General features: G+C 31.7%; 3 protein-coding genes across 6 annotated transcripts in view; 1 reads left to right on the forward strand and 2 right to left on the reverse strand.

The window, feature by feature from the left end:
- The window catches only part of LOC115882931 (venom metalloproteinase 3), a 111,453-nt gene extending 93,296 nt beyond the window's left edge, over positions 1–18,157 (forward strand). Inside the window, exons 7-17 of one of the 3 annotated variants that reach the window (XM_030901195.1) lie at positions 129–233; positions 1,914–2,161; positions 4,037–4,179; positions 4,347–4,399; positions 8,764–8,890; positions 8,950–9,114; positions 9,216–9,342; positions 11,076–11,180; positions 13,487–13,593; positions 13,648–14,046; positions 17,039–18,157. In XM_030901195.1, the coding sequence (XP_030757055.1) occupies positions 129–233; positions 1,914–2,161; positions 4,037–4,179; positions 4,347–4,399; positions 8,764–8,890; positions 8,950–9,114; positions 9,216–9,342; positions 11,076–11,180; positions 13,487–13,593; positions 13,648–14,046; positions 17,039–17,042 (1,583 nt within the window). In that variant the 3' untranslated portion in view covers positions 17,043–18,157. Of the gene's footprint in view, positions 1–128; positions 234–1,913; positions 2,162–4,036; positions 4,180–4,346; positions 4,400–7,861; positions 7,918–8,763; positions 8,891–8,949; positions 9,115–9,215; positions 9,343–11,075; positions 11,181–13,486; positions 13,594–13,647; positions 14,047–17,038 lie in introns of all 3 variants that reach the window. The other 2 variants (XM_030901194.1, XM_030901197.1) reach the window with 2 other exon arrangements.
- LOC115882932 (homologous-pairing protein 2 homolog) lies at positions 2,163–19,163 on the reverse strand. 2 transcript variants are annotated; one of them, XM_030901199.1, is made up of 4 exons: positions 18,984–19,163; positions 2,792–2,969; positions 2,431–2,679; positions 2,163–2,373 (listed from the first exon to the last, which is right to left on the reverse strand). In XM_030901199.1, the coding sequence occupies exons 2-4, from the start codon at positions 2,960–2,962 to the stop codon at positions 2,194–2,196; spliced, it is 600 nt and encodes a 199-aa protein (XP_030757059.1). In that variant the 5' UTR covers positions 2,963–2,969; positions 18,984–19,163; the 3' UTR covers positions 2,163–2,193. The 2 variants fall into 2 exon arrangements, with proteins under 2 accessions (XP_030757059.1, XP_030757058.1); XM_030901198.1 differs by having other exon boundaries at positions 2,431–2,697; positions 18,984–19,160.
- LOC115882933 (transmembrane protein 14C) lies at positions 18,253–18,919 on the reverse strand. The gene is made up of 2 exons (XM_030901200.1): positions 18,720–18,919; positions 18,253–18,604 (listed from the first exon to the last, which is right to left on the reverse strand). Exons 1-2 carry the CDS (start codon positions 18,793–18,795, stop codon positions 18,354–18,356), a joined length of 327 nt encoding a protein of 108 aa, XP_030757060.1. The 5' UTR covers positions 18,796–18,919; the 3' UTR covers positions 18,253–18,353.
- Positions 19,164–19,651: the final 488 nt, after the last annotated feature.

Below are 19,651 nucleotides of genomic sequence, written 5' to 3' on the forward strand. Positions count from 1 at the left end.
GTAAAGTAAACATCTCTAAGACACTTTTGGATTTTTTATTACTGGCAAAGAGCTTGCAGAAAACTCTACTGAAGGAAAATTAGATATTCTAACTAATTTAACCTTATAAATTATTTTGTTTAATTTAGGACTGCCCATCATCAGAGATGACTCTAACCAAACAGAGACAACAACGCACCATCATATAGTCATTAAAAGGAAGAAAAACAATGGTGACACCATGAGTGACTATGGTATGTATGAAACAAATCTTGTAAATTAAACTTCTTAATAAATGTATTAACTTGTTAAAGCCTACTTTGATAACAATAAAGATAACGATTGTACTTCTTCTGTACAGGGTGGTCGAAATTGGTCTGTTTTAACAGAGAAAACCTATTTCCTGACTAGATAGAGCAAAACCGAGATAGATGTCATGGGCTCGATTTCTGAGACACATTTAATGGCATAAACCGCCTGTTGATATGTTCACTGCTAACTGAGATAGGGGTATTTTTAAATTTTTTACTATTTTGAAAATTGCCCATAACTTTTTTATTTTGCAGAATAATAAAATTCGGTAAAGACGTTCTTAAGGCACTTTTTTAAGCACAATCCAGTGGCGTAGTGAGTTTTTTTCTATGCTTGCTCTTTTTGTCAGAAATAATAAAAAATATAATTTTTTAAATGGCAATCATAGTTGGCTATTAACTTAAAAAAAATGCTGGCGTTTAACCATTTCGAACGATATGAAGTTATCCCATTTCTAAAAATGAGAGAAGAAGTACCTATTTCTAAGAATGAGAGAAATATTAGGTTTTTCATCTTTGTATCGAAATGTGCCTTGATTTTGTGTTGACCTAGTTGTCTAATTATTTTTTATCGCAATTTAATATTCTATATTATTATTTATCTGCAAAATTAAAGACTTTTGAAAAGATAAATCAACATTCTATATTAGTTTTGCTAATTACAATTAAAACGCCATTAAATGGAGAATTTAGAAAGAATCGGTTTGAAACAAGAGGCCCCATATCTTGCGATTAATTATTATCCTGCGATTTAACTTCTTTCGACTTTTTTATGGGGGAAATTAAAAGACTTTATACATAAGAGAAGAACCATATATGGGGCCTCTTGTCTCAAACCGATTCTTTCTAAATTCTCCATTTAATGGCGTTTTAATTGTAATTGGCAAAAATAATATAGAATGTTGATTTATCTTTTCAAAAGTCTTTAATTTCGCAGATAAATAATAATATAGAATATTAAATTGCGATAAAAAATAATTAGGTAACTAGGTCAACAGAAAATCAAGGCCCGCTTCGATACAAAGATAAAAAACTCTAATACTTCTCTCATTCTTAGAAATAGGTACCAACTGTATATCGTTAGAAAGGGTTAAACATCAGCATTTTTTTAAGTTAATAGCCAACTATGATTTCCATTTAAATAATTATATTTTTTATTATTTATCACAAAAAGAGCAAGCATAGAAAAAAACTCACTACGCCACTGGATTGTGCTTAAAAAAAGTGCCTTAAGAACGTCTTTACAGACTTTTATTATTCCGCGAAATAAAAAAGTTATGGGCAATTTTGTAAAAAATTAAAAAAGACCCCGTATCTCAGTTGGCAGTGAAAATATCAACATGCGGTTTATGCCATTAAACGTGTCTCAGAAATCGAACCCATGACATCTACGCCGATTTTGCTCTATCTAGTCAGGAAATGGATTTTCTCTGTTAAAACAGACCAATTTCGACCACCCTGTACAAGAAGTTATACATGCCTTCAGATGTTAATAGAATATGCGATCAGGAGTACCAAAATACTCGTACTAAACGCCGTATGTTTTTCCGAAAGTATTGTCTCTCTATACATATATAATATTGTAATCTGTTTATTCTTTTTATTTTTTTTTTGTTGTTATAGCTCTCATGGAACCTGATCATCTTTCCAAGCGATTCAAAAGAAGTACCAGATCAAAAAGGGACGCTCCGTACACGATTTATCCAGAAATTCTAGTGATTGTGGATTACGACGGTTACAGAATGCACGGGGGAGACAATCTTCAGATAAAACGATATTTTATCTCGTTCTGGAATGGCGTGGACTTGAGATACAAACTACTAAAAGGACCCAAGATCAGGGTTTCCATTGCTGGAATTATAATAAGCAGAGTAAGATTACTTTTTAGTATTTTTTATTAAGATTATACAGAAAAAATGAACCCAACATCCTCATCAGTTTCTATTCCAATGTCCTCCATTAAGTTTTTCTTAGATTTTGGATAATTCTCCAAAATTATATCTAAAATATCCTTACACAGCCGCTTTCTTTTCTTGTAAGTTTCCAGACTCTTGTTAAAACTCACCATAACTTCTTTTTTCTCCTAAAAAATTCTTGAAATTAATAAAAAATTATTTACTACGCCTTTTTTAATCTTTACATCATCTGAAACCATCTCTTCACCGTCAAATTCTTCCAAAGAATTATTGAAGTAACAAATTTCGTTTTTCAAATCAGATTTCTTCATGATGGCTTGAGGAAGGGTTAAAGTTTCCGCATTCATGCCAATTTCAGCTTGTAGGATCTTGATTTTTTGTTTTTTCTCTTTTAAATCAAGAGATATTTCGTTGATTTTTCTATCGAGCATTTTGAGTTCTTCGCTGATTTCAGCATTCGATTTTTTTGTCTCTTGTGATACAAAATAAACCTAGAACAAGGAATAATATTTATACAGTGCAATTAATACAATTCTGGTAAACTTCTGAAGTGTTTCAATGAAAGCTTTAAAACTACCAACTTACCTTTTGCTTACCGTACAGCTTTTCTTTGACTTGTCCATTTTCTACCAGATTGTCCAAAGCTTTCTGAATAGCGGATTTACCGTATTCCTTTCCAAAATTATTCTGGATATCTGTTATAGAATAAGGTCTATTCTGGGTCTCCAAGAAGTCCAGAACTGATTTTTTCACCATTCTTAATCTTAAAAAAAATAAATCCAAATATACAGGGTGTCTCATATTGGGAACTATTTAAATTGATTTAATAAGAAGTTCTTAGTTCAAGTACTTACTAAGAACTGTATTTAGAAGTTCTGAAAATTTCAGAAGGTAGTTCCAGGTGAGATAGTTTATACCGGGTGCGTCTCTAAAGTAGTTCACGGCTATAACTTTTTTATAAAAAAACAAGAGATTTAGTATGTTAATATATGACCTAAATTAGGATTGATAGGCGCATTCAATTGTTTTCGGTCACTTCCTGTTTCACCGGAAACGACTACAATTTTTGATTTTTTAAATGGCACTCTCAATTTTTTTTACTTTATTCAATAAGAAATGATATGAATAGAATGACATATCAGAATCTGTCTTACTTTTGACATTTTCACTTAAAAAAATCGAATTTTAAATATCAATCTAGAGTGCTAATCTGTGTTAAATACACTAATTTTTAATCAAGCAGCCTTGGAAAAATAGATTCGATCGTCTAATGTCTAATGTTTTTGGGGTCTTCTCGTAGCCAGTTAAAAAATGCCCAAATCGTGTTTTTAATCATAAGTATCTCAATTTTTTTCAAATGGAACGAGGATGGCTCATTAGCATATTTGGAAAAAGCATTTTCTACAAATAATTTGGTACAACACACTTGGTATTTCGAGTGAAATTGTCGTTATGAACAGTATGTTACAATTTCAAATAAACCATATCCGAAAATGTCAAAAGTTGACATATGATATGTCATTCTATTCATAATGTCATTTTCTATCAAATAAGGCAAAAATATACCTAGGGTGTTATTTAAAAATCAAAAGTTGTAGTCATTTCTGGTAAAGCAGGAAGTGACCAAGACCAATTGAATGCGTCAATCAATCCTAATTTATGTCATATACTAACACTAACATACCAAATACAAATCTCGTTTTTTTTTATGAAAAAAAAATTATGGGATGAGCCACTTATGAGACGCACCCGGTATAGGGTATAAAAATGTGTGTTTCGAAAAAATCACAGTGGATATATTATATTAATATAAGTCTTTTTAATATATAGGGTAGAGATGCAACTCCATACCTGGAAAGAAATAGGGTTGGAAGAGATGCTATTGACTCTGCAGCAGCCCTAACAGACATGGGAAAATACCTGTTCAGGGAAAGAAGATTGCCAGTGTATGACATTGCAGTTGCCATAACAAAGTGTGTGAATATTTTTATAATATTTATATATATATTTTTTAATTTGAAATTTAGCCATCTACATTTTTTAAACTAAAAAAAGCAGACCAAGAACAACTTAAAAAATAAAAAAATGGACTTTTAATAAAATAAAAAGCACTCTCAAGCTAATATTTTTTTGAATTTAGATATGATATGTGCAGAAGGCGAAAAGGAGGCAGGTGTACCAAAGGAACCGCCGGTAATTTTACAGCTTTTGCAAAAAGGGAACATTTTTGTGCCTTTATTTTAACTTTTTTTTTGTAAATATATATAAAATTAAACATGAAAAACAGCTAAAAATGGGTGTGCATTGCCAGAAGGGTATTTTTGGTAAAATACTAACAACAGATCTTGGGATATATTAATCAAACTGTCGCTGGATTATACTAAAGGGTGTTTCTCAAATAAGTGCAAGTGATTTAAGGGGTGATATGTGATAGATTTGGACAAAAGAAAGATATTTCCTATTTACGATGTTTAATCAATTTGAAAATACCCGAGTTATTATTTAACTTTAAAATTTTAAAAAATAATGCTTACATTTTTAGAACTGCCGGCATTAACAAACATTCGACCAGTTCGGATATTCGACGCCTTGTGTTGCCATATGGTCAAGAAAGTATACAACTTATTTTATTTAAAATATTTTGCAATATGGCGATAAGAGAAGAAATAGAAAATACAATTATTGGGTATAAATATAAACACACAAATATGCAGAGTCTAGGTAACGTACAGTAGGTGACAACACTGCAATGCCAGTTAAGAAATATCAGGGGTCGGAATGGGCGATAATGGATTTTATCTCTTGATAAGTTATTACCAGGGTTATTACAATTCACCTATTGATTTGTCGATAATTATCGGTATATCGATAATACTCGTTAAATCCGTAATTATCTAATTATCGATAGTTATCGCTTTATTGATAACTATCGAGAGATATGTCAATATCGATAATCTTTACAGTCAACTATTGTTATTCGATATATCGATAACTATCGATAGTTATCGCGATAGTTATCAATATATCGAAAAAAAATCCAGCCTTAAGCTTGATTTTCATGCATCCGTTGTCCGACGATACGTTGATACGATTTTAATTTTATTTTACAGTTTTTAAATTTATTGCATTTTCATGCCTCCGTTCATTGGATATATGTTGGTGTTATTTTATATTTTCGTTTCCATAACGATTTTGCTATTTTACTTATATTTTTATTAAGGTTAGATTAAATTTGTCAAATAAGTGTCAAAACGTCCGTTATCGTATGAACGGGAAATAAAGCTTAAAGCTTGATTTAAATGCATCCGTTATACGTTGATACGATGGTCCGACGGTGCTCTGATTGGTCATAGCGTTTTCGCGCCACTTTTCATCCGGAAATATTTTACTTCAGCCCGTCAACGGACCCGTTCATACGATAATGGACGTTTTGACAAATTTAATCCAACCTTAATAAAAATATAAGTAAAATAGCAAAATCGTTAAACGAAAATATAAAATAACATCAAAGTATATCCGATAAACGAAGGCATGAAAATGCAATAAATTTAAAAACTGCGTAATTTTCTAACCAATCAAAGTCTTTAAATTCTACCAATAAAATTAATATCGTATCAACGTATCGTCGGACAACGGATGCATGAAAATCAAGCTTTAATCCTAAGTATCTAGATCTAGTATAGAAAGTGGTCCTATGAAGTTTTAATAAAAACTGAAAATATAATATATGAGGTACCTTATTTTAGGTATATAAATAATAATTTTGAAATGTTCAACAAATATTCAGGTTTTTTAAAAAGATAAATAAAAATATACCTAAGAAAATAACTTTCGATATCTCGATTAACTATCGATATATCAATATTTCGATTCAAAATAAAAATACCCACATAGGATTTTTTTGGAGAGATGAACCCGCCACATAGGAATAGACATTTTTTAATATTTCGATTGTTATCTATATATCCATATTAATCAATAATCGATATTTATGGAAATGCGATAAATACATCGTATACAGGGTGGTCCGAACTGTAATCCGGAAACTTCGGCAGCATATTTTACTGATTAAAATAAGTAAAAAAGTTCATATACCTAAAAGTATCTCCTAAAATGCTTAGTTTCGGAGATACAGGGTGTAGAAGTTCCATTTTTATTTCGATTTTTTCCAAATAATTTCTGAAGTAACGTCAATATTTGGATGAAAATTGGTGCCTGGGAGTTTTTTGACATGAGAAATTTGATTTTAATGTCAAAATGACTCCTATTACTAGGGGGCGCCACCTACATGTGTTTTAACTGTTTTGAAAAGTAATAACTTTTTGTCCGTACCTGTATAAAACTACTGAGTGAAAAAATATACATTTCCGTGATTTTCTACGTAAAAAATGTCTCTTGGTAAAAATCACTACGAGCAACCGTTCTCAAGATATTTACAATGGAAATGTCATTACATGTCATTAATGACTAAAAATAAACATGTTGAGTAGATAGTTATTTGCCAGAAATGAGAAATTTGGGAACTTTTTTCTCTTTAATCTAATCATAAATTTTTCTTAGAAAAAATGATGATAAAACAGTTTCTGTTGAACTTTTGGCACAAAAACATTGCAAATTTATGATTTTAGTCTAATAACTAATTAGTCAACATGTTTAATTTATGTCAATGATGACAACCATTACCAATGTATTAGTAATTTCGATTTCAAATATCTCGAGAATCATTACTTGTAGCGATTTTTACCAAGAGACCTTTTTTAGGTAAAAAACATCGTAAATGTATATTTTTTATCTAGCTAGTTTTATACAGGTACGGACGAAAAGTTATTATTCATCAAACCAGTTAAAAAATACATAGGTGGCGCCCTCTACAAGTAGGATCCATATTGACATCGAAATCAAATTTCTTATGTCAAAAAACTCCCAGACACCAATTTTTGTCCAAATATTGACGCTACTTCGGAAATTATTTGGAAAAAATTGAGATAAAAATGAAACTTCTACACCCTGTATCTTCGAAACTAAGCATTTTAGGACATACACTTATAAGAACTTTTTTACTTATTTTTATCTGCAGAATATGTCGCCGAAGTTACCGGAATACAGTTCGGACCACCCTGTATAACGATATCTCGATAGGTATTGATATCTTTCGTTATATCCCATCCCCAAAAAATCCCATTCCTAATCAGGAGAATGAATTTGCGAGATAAAAAGTTTTTTAAAATTTAGCGGAAAATGTCAAGAAATAAAATTTTTAACAATTTTTTATAAGAAAAACTTGTGAGCGTGTTTCGGGGGTCGAACTACCAGTTAAAATACTTGCACTTATTTACGGAACTCCTTGTATATATTTATAGTTTATATCGTCGGTTTGCTGCAAAAACTCAATCAAAAGTCAATACTTTTTGTTTCGTTCTTGGTTATTTTTCAATTACATACGATTTCTGGATTCTTTAAGCCCAAGAGTTTGAAGAAGTTTTTGCAGTAACAGACCATTCTAGCATATTGCTATGAAATTTGATTATAAACTAAATAAAACAATTATATATTTATATATTTTGTTCCGAGATATTCAAATTGTCTGGGCTCAGTCGCCTAAAGGACTGCACATTTGACTCTAAGGTCACTGAGGCAATTTTTCGCTCTTTTCAGATTGGATATGTGCAGGAGGGCCTACCCAACAGATCAGTGCAACAGAGGGACCGCAGGTAGTTCCCTAAAAATCACCTGTGAATAATGTCACTCATGCACGGATCTATTTTTCACTACCTTCCACTAGTCTTCTAGTCTCCACCCTTCCACTAGTTTTTAGTGTCGTCATCAAACTATAGAAATACCTTTATGGCTATGTCTTCTTTGTAGCATCTTTCGTAGATTTTCAGATGCACGAAAAATTCATTCGAATCTTTTCCATATACAGGGTATATTTTTCATTGTACAGCAAAAAATGTCGATATATGTTCCTTCATCGTTATGTAGATGACTTTTAGTCTTTCATTCTTCTCATATCTTTGTATATCTTTACCCTCCAGAGTAGACATCTCACGATAATTTTGAACAAGATACCATCTATACAGGGCGGTTCTTTAATATCTTATTTTGGTAATATTAAAGTGTCCCCTGTATGTTCCATGTACAGCTATCAAAACGTTCTTAATTTTAAACATAACCTTTTGTTAACCTTATGACCTTATACATATTAATGCTTTTTTGCTTGCATAATCCCAAGAAACTAACGCATAAGCATATCTAGTAATGCATATGAAATAACATAAAATAACTTGTACCGTATAATCAAATATAAACATAATTTGCTAGAATAAAACTAGCGAGAAATAAAATTTCCTCATATTTTTCTTTGAAATCTTTATTATCAAAGCTTAATATTTCCTTCAAAATAACGTATGCCATTTAGTAAAATACTTTTCAAGCTTCTTTTTTTTATTAAAATTATCAATATAGACATACCATATAAATGAGACATACTAACTCAAGGTGGAGGAACCAGCATCGATCATAGCGACATCTATTAATTATATTGTAACCCCTTTTAGGATTTGCCTATGTAGGTGGCGCTTGTGTTGTAAACAAACGTCTAGAAAAAGTAAACTCTGTAGCCATTATCGAAGACACAGGAGGATTCAGTGGTATTATAGTAGCCGCTCACGAAGTAGGGCATCTGTGAGCATCTGTGACTTTTATGAGCAAACTTAGTACTCATTTTAAGTTTAACTTTATAGGTTAGGTGCTGTCCACGATGGCAGTCCACCACCATCCTACCTAGGTGGACCAGGAGCTGAGAAATGTCAGTGGACTGATGGATTCATCATGTCAGACTTACGGCACACTGAACGGGGATTCAGGTGGTCACCCTGTAGCGTGTCTAGTTTTCACCATTTCCTCAAGTACGTATTAAGTATAAAAATATATCAGATGTTAACGAAATTCTGTTTCAAAATGGCGTTGGACTTGATAATTAAAAAAATAGTTATATCTAATGTTTTAGTGGAGATACAGCGACGTGTCTCTATAATGCACCGCATGAAGACGAGAGTTTACCCAGGGTACTACCTGGGAAGTTATTATCCTTAGATGCACAATGTAAGAGGGATAGGGGTACTAGTGCATGCTTTGTAAGTACTGACCTGTGATTTTTAATATTTAATATAAGTTTAACAAAATGAGCTGAATAAATTATTGAAATTGAATAAAACAACTCTGTAAAGGTTAAAGTTGGCTTCAATAGTAAGCTGTATTTTTCTAGGTCAGTAGTACCTACTATTACAAACTTCAATCAATAAAATTCAATCAGTTCGTTATATAACTGAATTACAAAATAGATATAATATACATCAATTTATAATAATTAAAGAGAATGTATCTCTTATGTCGCTACCATTTCGTGTTCCATTAGTTCTTATTTGCGTTAAAATAATACAAACATATTTTAACATATACTATCTCTCACTCTGTTTTTTAAACTTGGCATGCGTTGATTGAATAATAAAGATAAATATGTCATAGTTAAATGTCATTCAGTAATTATATAAATTTTAAAATTCTACAGGGTGGTCTGAACTGTATTCCGAAACTTTAGCAGCACATTCTGCAGGTAAAAATAAGTAAAAAAGTTCGTATAAATGTATGTCCTAAATTGTTTAGTTTCGGAGATATAGGGTGTACAAGTTTCATTTTTATTTTGAATTTTTCCAAATAGTTTATGAAGTAACGTCAATATGTGGATGATAATTGGTGCCTGGGAGTTTTTTGACATGAGAAATTTGATTTTGATGTCAATATGACTCCTACTTGTAGAGGGCGCCTCCTACATATTTTTTAACTGGTTTGAAGAGTAATAACTTTTCGTTCGCACCTGTATAAAACTACTGAGTACAAAAATATACAATTACGACGTTTTCAACGTAAAAAAGGTCTCTTGGTAAAAATCGCTAGGAGTAACTGTTCTCGAGATATCTGGAATCGAAATTATCAATACGTGTCATTGGCATAAATTAAACATGTTGACTAAATAGTTATTAGACTGAAATCATAAATTTGAAATGTTTTTGTGCCAAAAGTTCAACAGAAACTGTTTCATCATTTTTTCGCAAAAAAATTGGTGATTAACTTAAAAAAATAAAAATTTCCCAAATTTATCACTTCAGTCAAATAACTATATCTACTCAACTGTGTTTATTTTCCGTTAATAAAGACATGTATTGACTATTTCCATTCTAAATATTTTGATAACGGTTGCTCGTAGCGATTTTTACCAAGAGACATTTTTTACATAAAAAATTACGAAAATGTATATTTTTTCACTCAGTAGTTTTATACAGGTACGGACGAAAAGTTATTACTCTTCAACACAGTTAAAACACATGTAGGTGGCGCCCCCTACAAACAAGAGTCATATTGACATCAAAATCAAATTTTTTATGACAAAAAACTTCCGGACACCAATTTTCATCGAAATATTGACGTTACTTCAAAAGTTATTTGGAAAAAATCGAAAAAAAAATGAAATTATTACATCCTGTATCACCGAAACTAAGCATTTTAGGACACACATTTATACGAACTTTTTTACTTATTTTTATCTGCAGAATACGCTACTGAAGTTTCCGGAATACACTTCGAACCACCCTGTATATTAAAATCTCGTATCAATATATTTTAATTTTTAAATTGCTATTTATACGTTCTACCGAATTTCTTGTTTTTTTTTATATTTCTGCTTTATATTTACAGGATGTACAATAAAAATGATTACGAAAAATTAAGTTTTAAAATTGTCTATGTACTCAATATCATTAGAGGTATTTTGTCGCTCACTGATGAATTTATTTGTTTATGTCTGTTGCAGAAAGATGATAGGGTGTGCGCACAACTTTTTTGTTTTGACGCAGGTAGTGGCTACTGTGTAGCTTATAGGCCGGCCGCTGAAGGATCAGCATGTGGAGACGGACAAGTAAACACACCAACTATTTATATACATGGTGTCTCTTAAATAAATACAAGTAGTTTAAGAAAACCGCTTCCGAAAAATTAGCTTTTTATTTGCATTTGTTATTGAGTATTTGTTGTTGCATTGTATTGAGTATTGTTTTTTTATCTGCTGCCTGACTGCCGCCTAAAGCCCCGTTTCAACACTTCGTATTGTTACGTTTTTCGTCGGTTCCGTGTGGATAGAAAGTCACAATTTATTTACACTAAGTAACAAACAATAACTATTAAAAGACTTAAAGAACTATATACAAACTATTTATAACTTATAACTATTTATCTAGAAAGAATTTATTTTTGAATTTAGCGCGACAACTGTACTTGTCTATTTATTTTTGTTCTCTTCAGGCTACAGCCGTCGGTTTATATACCCACAGCTAAATAGTTCTCGAATAATCCATAGATCATTAGGTACATAGAGAAGGTTTCGAATGTTCTTGTATGTACTACTCCATTCCAGTGGAACTCGATTGTTCTCGAACGTTCAAATGAAGCATTACGGTGTATATTCTTTAATGCGATGTTAAGGTCATATGGGGGCGGGCAAATACGTTTAAACTCAATAATTTAAACTTATTTAAACGTATTTGGGGGCGGGACATATAGTTTGGTTAGGTCGAGTCCACACGGGTCCGCAACAGTATTGTCGAGCGACACGTCAAAAGAACTAATGAGATTTGCATAAAATTTAAAATTGACAGCTGTTTGAATTTTGTACAAATCTCATTGGCTCTTTTGACGTGTCAAAGAACCAATGAGATTTTTAGAAGATTCGAACAGCTGTCAATTTTAAATTTAAGCAACTCTCATTGGTTCTTTGAAATGTCAACCAATGTAGCCAGCGACACGTCAACTGAACCAATGAAATTTGTACAAAATTCAAACAGCTGTCAATTTTAAATTTAGTACAACTCTCATTGGTTCTTTGAAGTGTCAATCAGTGTCGCTAGCGACATAACATAGTTTTGAGAACGGGGCTTAACAGTTTAAAAAGAAATGCTGCTGTTGAAAATAACACTCTGAATAGAATGATATATCATATGTCAACTTCTGACATTTTCGCATATGGTTTATTTGAAATTATAACATGCGGTTCATAACGACAGTTTGACTCGAAAGACCAAGTGTGTGGTACCAAATTATTCGTAAAAAAATGCTTTTTTCCAAATATGCTAATGAGCCACCTTCGTTCCATTTGAAAAAAATTGAGATATGATTAAAAATAAAAATACGATTTGGGCATCTTTTAACCGGCCAGGACAAGATACGAAAAACATTAGACGATCAAATCTATTTTTCCAAGGCTCCTTGATTAAAAATTAGTGTTTTAACACAACCATGGCATTCTAGATTGAAATTTAAAATACGATTTTCTTTTAAGCGAAAATGTCAAAAGTTGACATATGATATGTCATTCTATTCAGGGTGCATCCACACTATCCTAGAAACGGCGTATCGGCGTAACGACCTTGAATCGATTTCCAGCAATTCTATTGGCTGTAAAATTCATCTGTCAGAAATTTTATCTGTCAAATTCATCTGTCAAAAATTTCAGCCAATAGAATTACTGGAAATCTATTCAAGGTCGTTACGCCGATACGCCGTTTCTAGGATAGTGTGAATGCACTCCCAGAGTGTCATTTTCTATCGAATAAATTAAAAATATACCGAGGGTACCATTTAAAAATTAAAAGTTGTCATCATTTCCGGTGCAACAGGAAGTGACCGAAAACAATTGAATACGTCAATCAATCCTAATTTATGTAAAATCCTAAATACTAACATACCACATCTCGTTTTTTATCTGAAAAAATAAAAAAGTTATAGGGGTGAGCCACTTTTGAGACGCACCCGGTATATAAATATCTGACTGCTGATCTACTGACTATTTATAGAAGGACTTAAGTCTTTTCTAATGAGACTTGCATCTTTTTAATGACTTAAACCTTTTCTAAAAATCTTTTTCTATTTCGGTCAACAAAGATTTAATTCACAAATCATTTTGAAAAAGACAAGTGTGAGCTTGCAGTTCTGCCTGCGGCACTAATTTTTGTTAATTTCCCGGACAATGTCATGATAAAGTAAAATTTAAATTATGATTTTTTTGCAAAAAAAAACTTATGGACAAGTCTCAACTACTTGAGCTTATTTAAGAGACATTCTGCGAAAGGAGAGAAAATAAATACCCTAGTATTTAACTCCTTCCCTAATTTTTATTTTCAATGAATAATACCAGTCTGAACTAACTTAATAACTGAAAAATATTTTTAGTATTGCCTAAACGGCCACTGTGTGGCGGAGCACGAGAACATTATTCCAGATTACTCACAAAATCAACCAGCATACGTCAGACCAAATAGCTTTACAGGAAGACCTTTGTAAGTACTGTTCTTTAAATAAACATACTCAATCTAAAAAATACATACATATAGGTTTAACAGCGATGAACAAGACGAATTTGAACCACTACCTCCCGACACTTACAAATCCAAAGCAATACCTTATAAACCCAACAATTATTATCCCTCTCAAACATCTACAACTCCTAGTACCACCACCATCAAAATATTACCCCCAGAGACCATCTCAACCACCGGTCGACCATGGGGGTGGTTCCTAGCATCTCCTCAGTATCCTTCAACAAGAAACCCTTACGACGTTGGGTCGTTCGGACAGTCTAGCAAAGATCAAGTGAAGAATAATTATTTGAAAAGGTCTTACAACGCTGCCAGTTTCTACGGAGATAGTAGTGATATGAAAAATAGTACTGTGGGCAGTACAATCTTCTCTAGGACTGGGTTTAAAATTGTTAACAATATCCGAACTCAGGGGTAAGCTGTCTTTAAAAGGCTGCTTCCATTAATCTCTGTTCTTCTTCAGTAGAACTCATTTAAATTTGTATATCAAGCATTTTTTTATAGTTTCCATAAGTGAAAATTGGGCATGTTCTTCTTTTAGCATTTTCTGCATCAGGCTGTGAATCTTATACATTATTTTTTGTCATACCAAGTTCCTACGTCATTTAAAAAAAATACATATAAAAACTATATTCTTGCCTTAATGATTTTTTTTTAATTCAATTGACCATATCTGTCCTCTATACTGTATATTCTATCATCTTAAGTTTCACAGAACTTTTTAAGTTGCTTATCATTTTCTAGAGACAACTCTATATGTACCATGGCTACATGTACTGTCTAAGCTCCTACGTCATTTAAAAAAAATACATATTAAAACTAATTCTTGGCTTAATGTTTTTTTTAATTCAATTTACCATATCTGTCCTCTATACTGTATATTCTATCATCTTATGTTTCACAGAACTTTTTAAGTTGCTTGTCATTTTCTAGAGACAACTCTCTATATGTACCATAGCTAAATTATCTTTACTTCAGCTGTTGTGTCATTTTTGAAGTATTATATATTCAGCTTCATCAAAGCCAGTTATTCGACTGCATGGCTTCTAAACATCAATCAGACTGATTCAATTTGCCTATATCTATTGTATTTTTAGTGTTAGTCAGATTTAAAATCTTCCAACTCATTTCTTTGAACAGGCCAGTAAGAGAGGGTTTGAGGGTCCGAATTCTGAACACCTGCACCGATTGACGTGAAATTTTAACAGTGAATAGAGATATATGTAAAAAACAAAAGTTACAGAGTAGCGAGGTGTGTTTTCACCCTGGGGGTGAGTACCACTCCTTCTCGGGGTTGAAAAAAAAATCACCCATTTTAATTACAAAAACCAATAAAGAGATGAATTCTAAGCAAAAAATGTTCTATAACATTTTTTCGGAAAATATAATATTTTTCTAGTTATTTAGGATTGAAAATGTTGGTTTTTCATCTAAAAACTGCATATTTTTTTGCCAATTTTTATAAATAACTCGAAAACCTTGCGTTTTATCGCAAAACTCATATAAAGCAAAATTAAGCTTTTGGAATAGCTAAACGATCCATTTTTTGTTGACTACCGTAGGTGTAATAATAGCCGAGTTATCATTCTGTAAACGTGATTTTATTATTTTTCGAAAACTAAATTGCAACCTTTTACCGTAAAATAATGGCGAAAGAACACATTTTTCGAAGAAAATGAATATGACCGTTTTTAAAGTGCTTGAAAAGACCTTTTAAATGCTTTCTTTAAAAAAGTTCGTACCTCAAAAACTCGCGGAGTTATGATAAAAATAATATGGTCACCTCATTATTTCGGAAAAAAATTAAAAACAAAATCTATAACTAAAATCATAAAAATAAGAACTAAGCGTAATGTACACTTGGCTATATTTAGGTACTAACAATTGACTGCAAGTTCGAGCGGTTTAGAATTTAGGCATTTTTTTGGAAAAAAGTTGAAAATAATGAAAACATTTTATTTTCGGTTTTTTAAAATTTTTTATTTTTTCTACTAAGCAAGAACTGTAAAAAATGCAACAGAGGAAAATTGAAGGTATTTTTTTTTCAATATTTTTGCTCCCTTTAAATTTTTCTGTAGATCTCTTTATTTCGTAGATATTATTTTAGTAGTAGATTTATTCGACCATACCAACAGGTATGGTAGGCTATTAAGATCGGAAAAAAAGTTTTTTTAATTTCACCATTTCACTCAAAATCTCAAAATGAGTTATTTGGGTCATAAATGACTTAAATACAAAATATTTTCATGGTGTCTGTCTGTCCGTTTGTAAGACGATAACTCAAAAACCGCTAAACCGATTTTAACCAAATTTGGTACAAAAATACTGTGGCAGCCGAGAATCTGGCCATTAATTTTTTGTGGGAGTGGGGGGTTGGTAAGGGGGTATGGGAGGGGGTTAAAAATTAAAAAAAATCGTAACTCCAAAATTACAGTAGCTAGCGAAACGCGGTTTTCAATTTAAGATTAGGAATAATATTTGCAACAAAATTTGTAATAACATCAAAATCAGTCAAAGTCGCAGTTTTTAAGATATTCCGTGTTTCCGTAGTCCGTTTTTGAGAAAATCTATGTGGAGAATTCCAAACTCCCATCGGACGCGACCTCAGGTGGCGGATAGGGGAAATTACCGCGGAAAAAAAATGGAAAAATTCCTTTACTTTGAAACTAAAAGAACTGCCTATAAACTTTTTATTAACATATTTTAGTATGGGCGGCTAAATTTTTTTTAGTAAAGGTCTTTTCAAGCACTTTAAAAATGCAGTAAAAAGTTGCAATTTAGTTTTCGAAAAATGAAGAATCAAGTTTACAGAGTGATAACCAACAAAAAATGAATCGATTCGTTATTCCGAAAGCTGCATTTTTTCTTTAAATGAGTTTTGCGATAAAAAACTCGAAACCGATTTCCGAGTTATTTATAAAAAATTGCAGAAAAATATACAGTTTTTAGACGAAAAAACATTTTCAATCCTAAATAACTCGGAAAATATTAATTTTCCAAAGAAAAAATGTTATAGAACATTTTTTATATAGAATTCATCCCTTTATTGATTTTTGTAATTAAAATGGATGATTTATTTTTCACCCCCGAGAAGGGGTGGCACTCATCCCCAGGGTGAAGACACACATCGCTACTTTGTGTCGCTACTATGTAACTTTTGTTTCTTACCTATATATATATATATCACTATTGACTGTTAAAATTTCACGTCAATCGGTGCGGGTGTCAAGTATAATCAATACCCTATTTTTATCCTCGCTTACTGGCCTAGAAATAAGATCTCTTTAAAAATATATTCTAACCTTTTTCATGTGTAATATTAATAAAGAATATCATATCTAGCCGTCATACATTCCCCATAAACAACTCGAATATACAGAAATTACTTATACTTTCTCTTTTCTAGCTAAATCGAAGACCACAAGTTCTAAAAGACTCAGCCCTCCCCTAAAAGGCAAAGTGTAAAACAGGAAACACGAAACTTTGGGGAACCCCCCGTATAGTTTTCAAGGCAAAACTATCTTGTGATTTATTATAATTATTAATTATGTTAAGATGAACAAAATTGTTCTATACGAAGTCACAGATTTTGACTGCGACGCCAAATAAACTGTTAATTGAATTCATAAAAAATATGTGTGTGATGTTAGTGAAGAAACCGTAAAGTTTTTTAAGTTATTTTGAAGTTGTCAGGGATGTTAGGGAGGCCTAAATGTATCGAGATTAAAAATGTAAATATCGAATAATATCGATATTTTTTAAATGGACCGTCCTTGGTCAGTATCAAGACTCAAAAACCAAAAACCCTTGGAAAAATAGCATGCCGACTTTAGCAGACTATTAAGACATGGAGACAGGAGATTCCTCGCTACTACTAGCTACTTCAGTACTACTACTGAAGTCATGAACATTACCAGAAAGACGGCATTTTCGAAATTAGTTCTTTTCTTTAGACAGAAGGTCTGCTTTGAAAAACACTGCCAGGATTTTACTTCACAGCGTCATCTTTATTAGATGTAGTATTTATGTCTGTTTATCATAAACTCACTCATTATTTCTATTTAAGGGTTAAAAGAACTTCTAAGCTATTATTCATGTGCAATATAATTTTGACGACAAATTTGACTTAAAAGCTGTGTGCAATACCTAAAAATAGAAATCATAGGTCGAAATAAATTATGTGCACTTTAATTTATTTATATTATGAAGATATATGAATAGTTTTTGTATTAAGACCAATTTTACCAGTTTTTCTTAAGAATTATCTATTTGATAACCAAGAACATTAATATAATTGTATTTCAGTCAATGGACTAAGCATTTTCCCTGCCTAAGGCTATTACTTAAATATATCAAATAATATCACAGACTGAAATTTAAATATTCTTTGATATGTGATGAACTTGTACGTCATTGTACCATTATCTGACAATAAAGTGAATTGGTCATTAGTTATTATTTATGTTTTAGTTGTTTATATAGTTTTAGATAATAAATATATAATGTATAAGGAAAAAAATGATCACTGAAAATTCTAAATAAAATATATTTTTAATACAAACTTCAAATTGTATTGTTCCTCAAATTTTGTTTCAATAAATTTAACGAAAGAAAAACTAGTTTTTACTTTTCATTTATATATTTTTCACCTTGTACCTATTACATTACAAATATACAGTTTAATCTTAAAATTACCTAGCACTAAACGTAATAAAATGTTCTCAATTGTGTCCATGTGGATTTCCAAGTGCGTGGAGTCCTAATCTTCCAATATTGAGAACCGAAAGAAGGGCAACCACACCTGCCGGCATTATTTTACGAGAATTGTAGAACCTGTAACCCATGAGGCCCCCTAAAACACTGCTTGCGCCCAATTGTAACGCATAATTAGACGAATCTTGACTAAGTTGATAGGCTCCAAATGCTAGAGTACTTCCAAAAACCAAACCAGCTGCTAGAGATGGTATTGAACCTAAAAATGAATATATTTAAACCCCATTTTTTAATAAACGTAATAATATAACCGAATGATAAGATACAAAACTAGCTGAATCATTTAGCCATTATTAATATAAAAATTAATTTACCTGCTTTAGCATACCCTGCTATACCACCTGCAGCAACTGCACTGGCATAAATATACCCGAAAATGTCCACAGTCATGGCTTTATTTCTCTTTTAACTTACAAATTTAAAATAAATTTAAAATATGCTAAATAATAAACTTTGTAAAAACAATCAGAGCAACAATACCAATTTGTAAGGTTATGTTTATTTTGACTTTGACAGTTCGAGAAAAATGAAATGAGCGATAAGGAGATTAGTTTTATTTTAATTTATAAAGTACTCACCCTACTTCTATTCACTCTTTCTGAAAATTGAAGATCTTACATACGATTACAGTAATAAAATATAACATGAATATGAATACACAATGAATGGCGAATGTAACTTTTTTTGAATGTTTTTCGAATTTGAAAGCAGTTTGAAAATGGTTTGAAAGTCCGAAGAGGAAGAGACACTGGAGACATCTAGACGGCAAATATCGCACCCAGACCAAAGACGTAAGTAGATACCTATTTTATCAGTACCAGTGACATCCATAGGCGATTTTTTAAAACTAAGTGATGAGTGTCCCAGGGTTGCCACAAGCTACACAATTGTGTATTTTGCTACACATTCGCTTCCATGACTGCACAGCTACACCACAATGGCCTGTGCTACACATTTTGAGAATTTACATATTTATTATAAAAAAATAATACCAGAACAGTAAATCAGCTGACAAAAGCTGTTTTTTTTGCTTTTAAGTTATCTAAGTTACATTAAAGCAAGTGAACTTTAAATTTTGAACTGACAAATATCATTTTCGGTCATCTGATTGCTTAATTCCTTAAATAATACATAACACGTACTTTCGCCAAATTTAGAGGCCAAATTTCACTGTAGTTCGGTCCACTCGTTGGCATACGTGAATAATATTCAATTCCTATTTCACTTTTCCTCCCATATCAGCAAG

The sequence above is a fragment of the Sitophilus oryzae genome, unplaced genomic scaffold, assembly GCF_002938485.1.
Source record: "Sitophilus oryzae breed Bouriz unplaced genomic scaffold, Soryzae_2.0 scaffold_1801_pilon_pilon, whole genome shotgun sequence".
Classification (NCBI taxonomy): domain Eukaryota; kingdom Metazoa; phylum Arthropoda; class Insecta; order Coleoptera; family Curculionidae; genus Sitophilus; species Sitophilus oryzae.

Bases quoted from the DNA above. Each gene is read 5' to 3' on its own strand.
- LOC115882932 (XM_030901198.1), bottom strand. From the start codon at position 2,962: ATGGTGAAAAAATCAGTTCTGGACTTCTTGGAGACCCAGAATAGACCT. The intron at 2,698-2,791 runs GTAAGTTGGTAG...TCCTTGTTCTAG, and splicing joins AGCTGTACGGTAAGCAAAAG to GTTTATTTTGTATCACAAGA. The intron at 2,374-2,430 runs GTAAAGATTAAA...AGAATTTTTTAG, and splicing joins AAGAGATGGTTTCAGATGAT to GAGAAAAAAGAAGTTATGGT.
- LOC115882933 (XM_030901200.1), bottom strand. From the start codon at position 18,795: ATGACTGTGGACATTTTCGGGTATATTTATGCCAGTGCAGTTGCTGCA. The intron at 18,605-18,719 runs GTAAATTAATTT...ATTCATTTTTAG, and splicing joins AGCAGGGTATGCTAAAGCAG to GTTCAATACCATCTCTAGCA.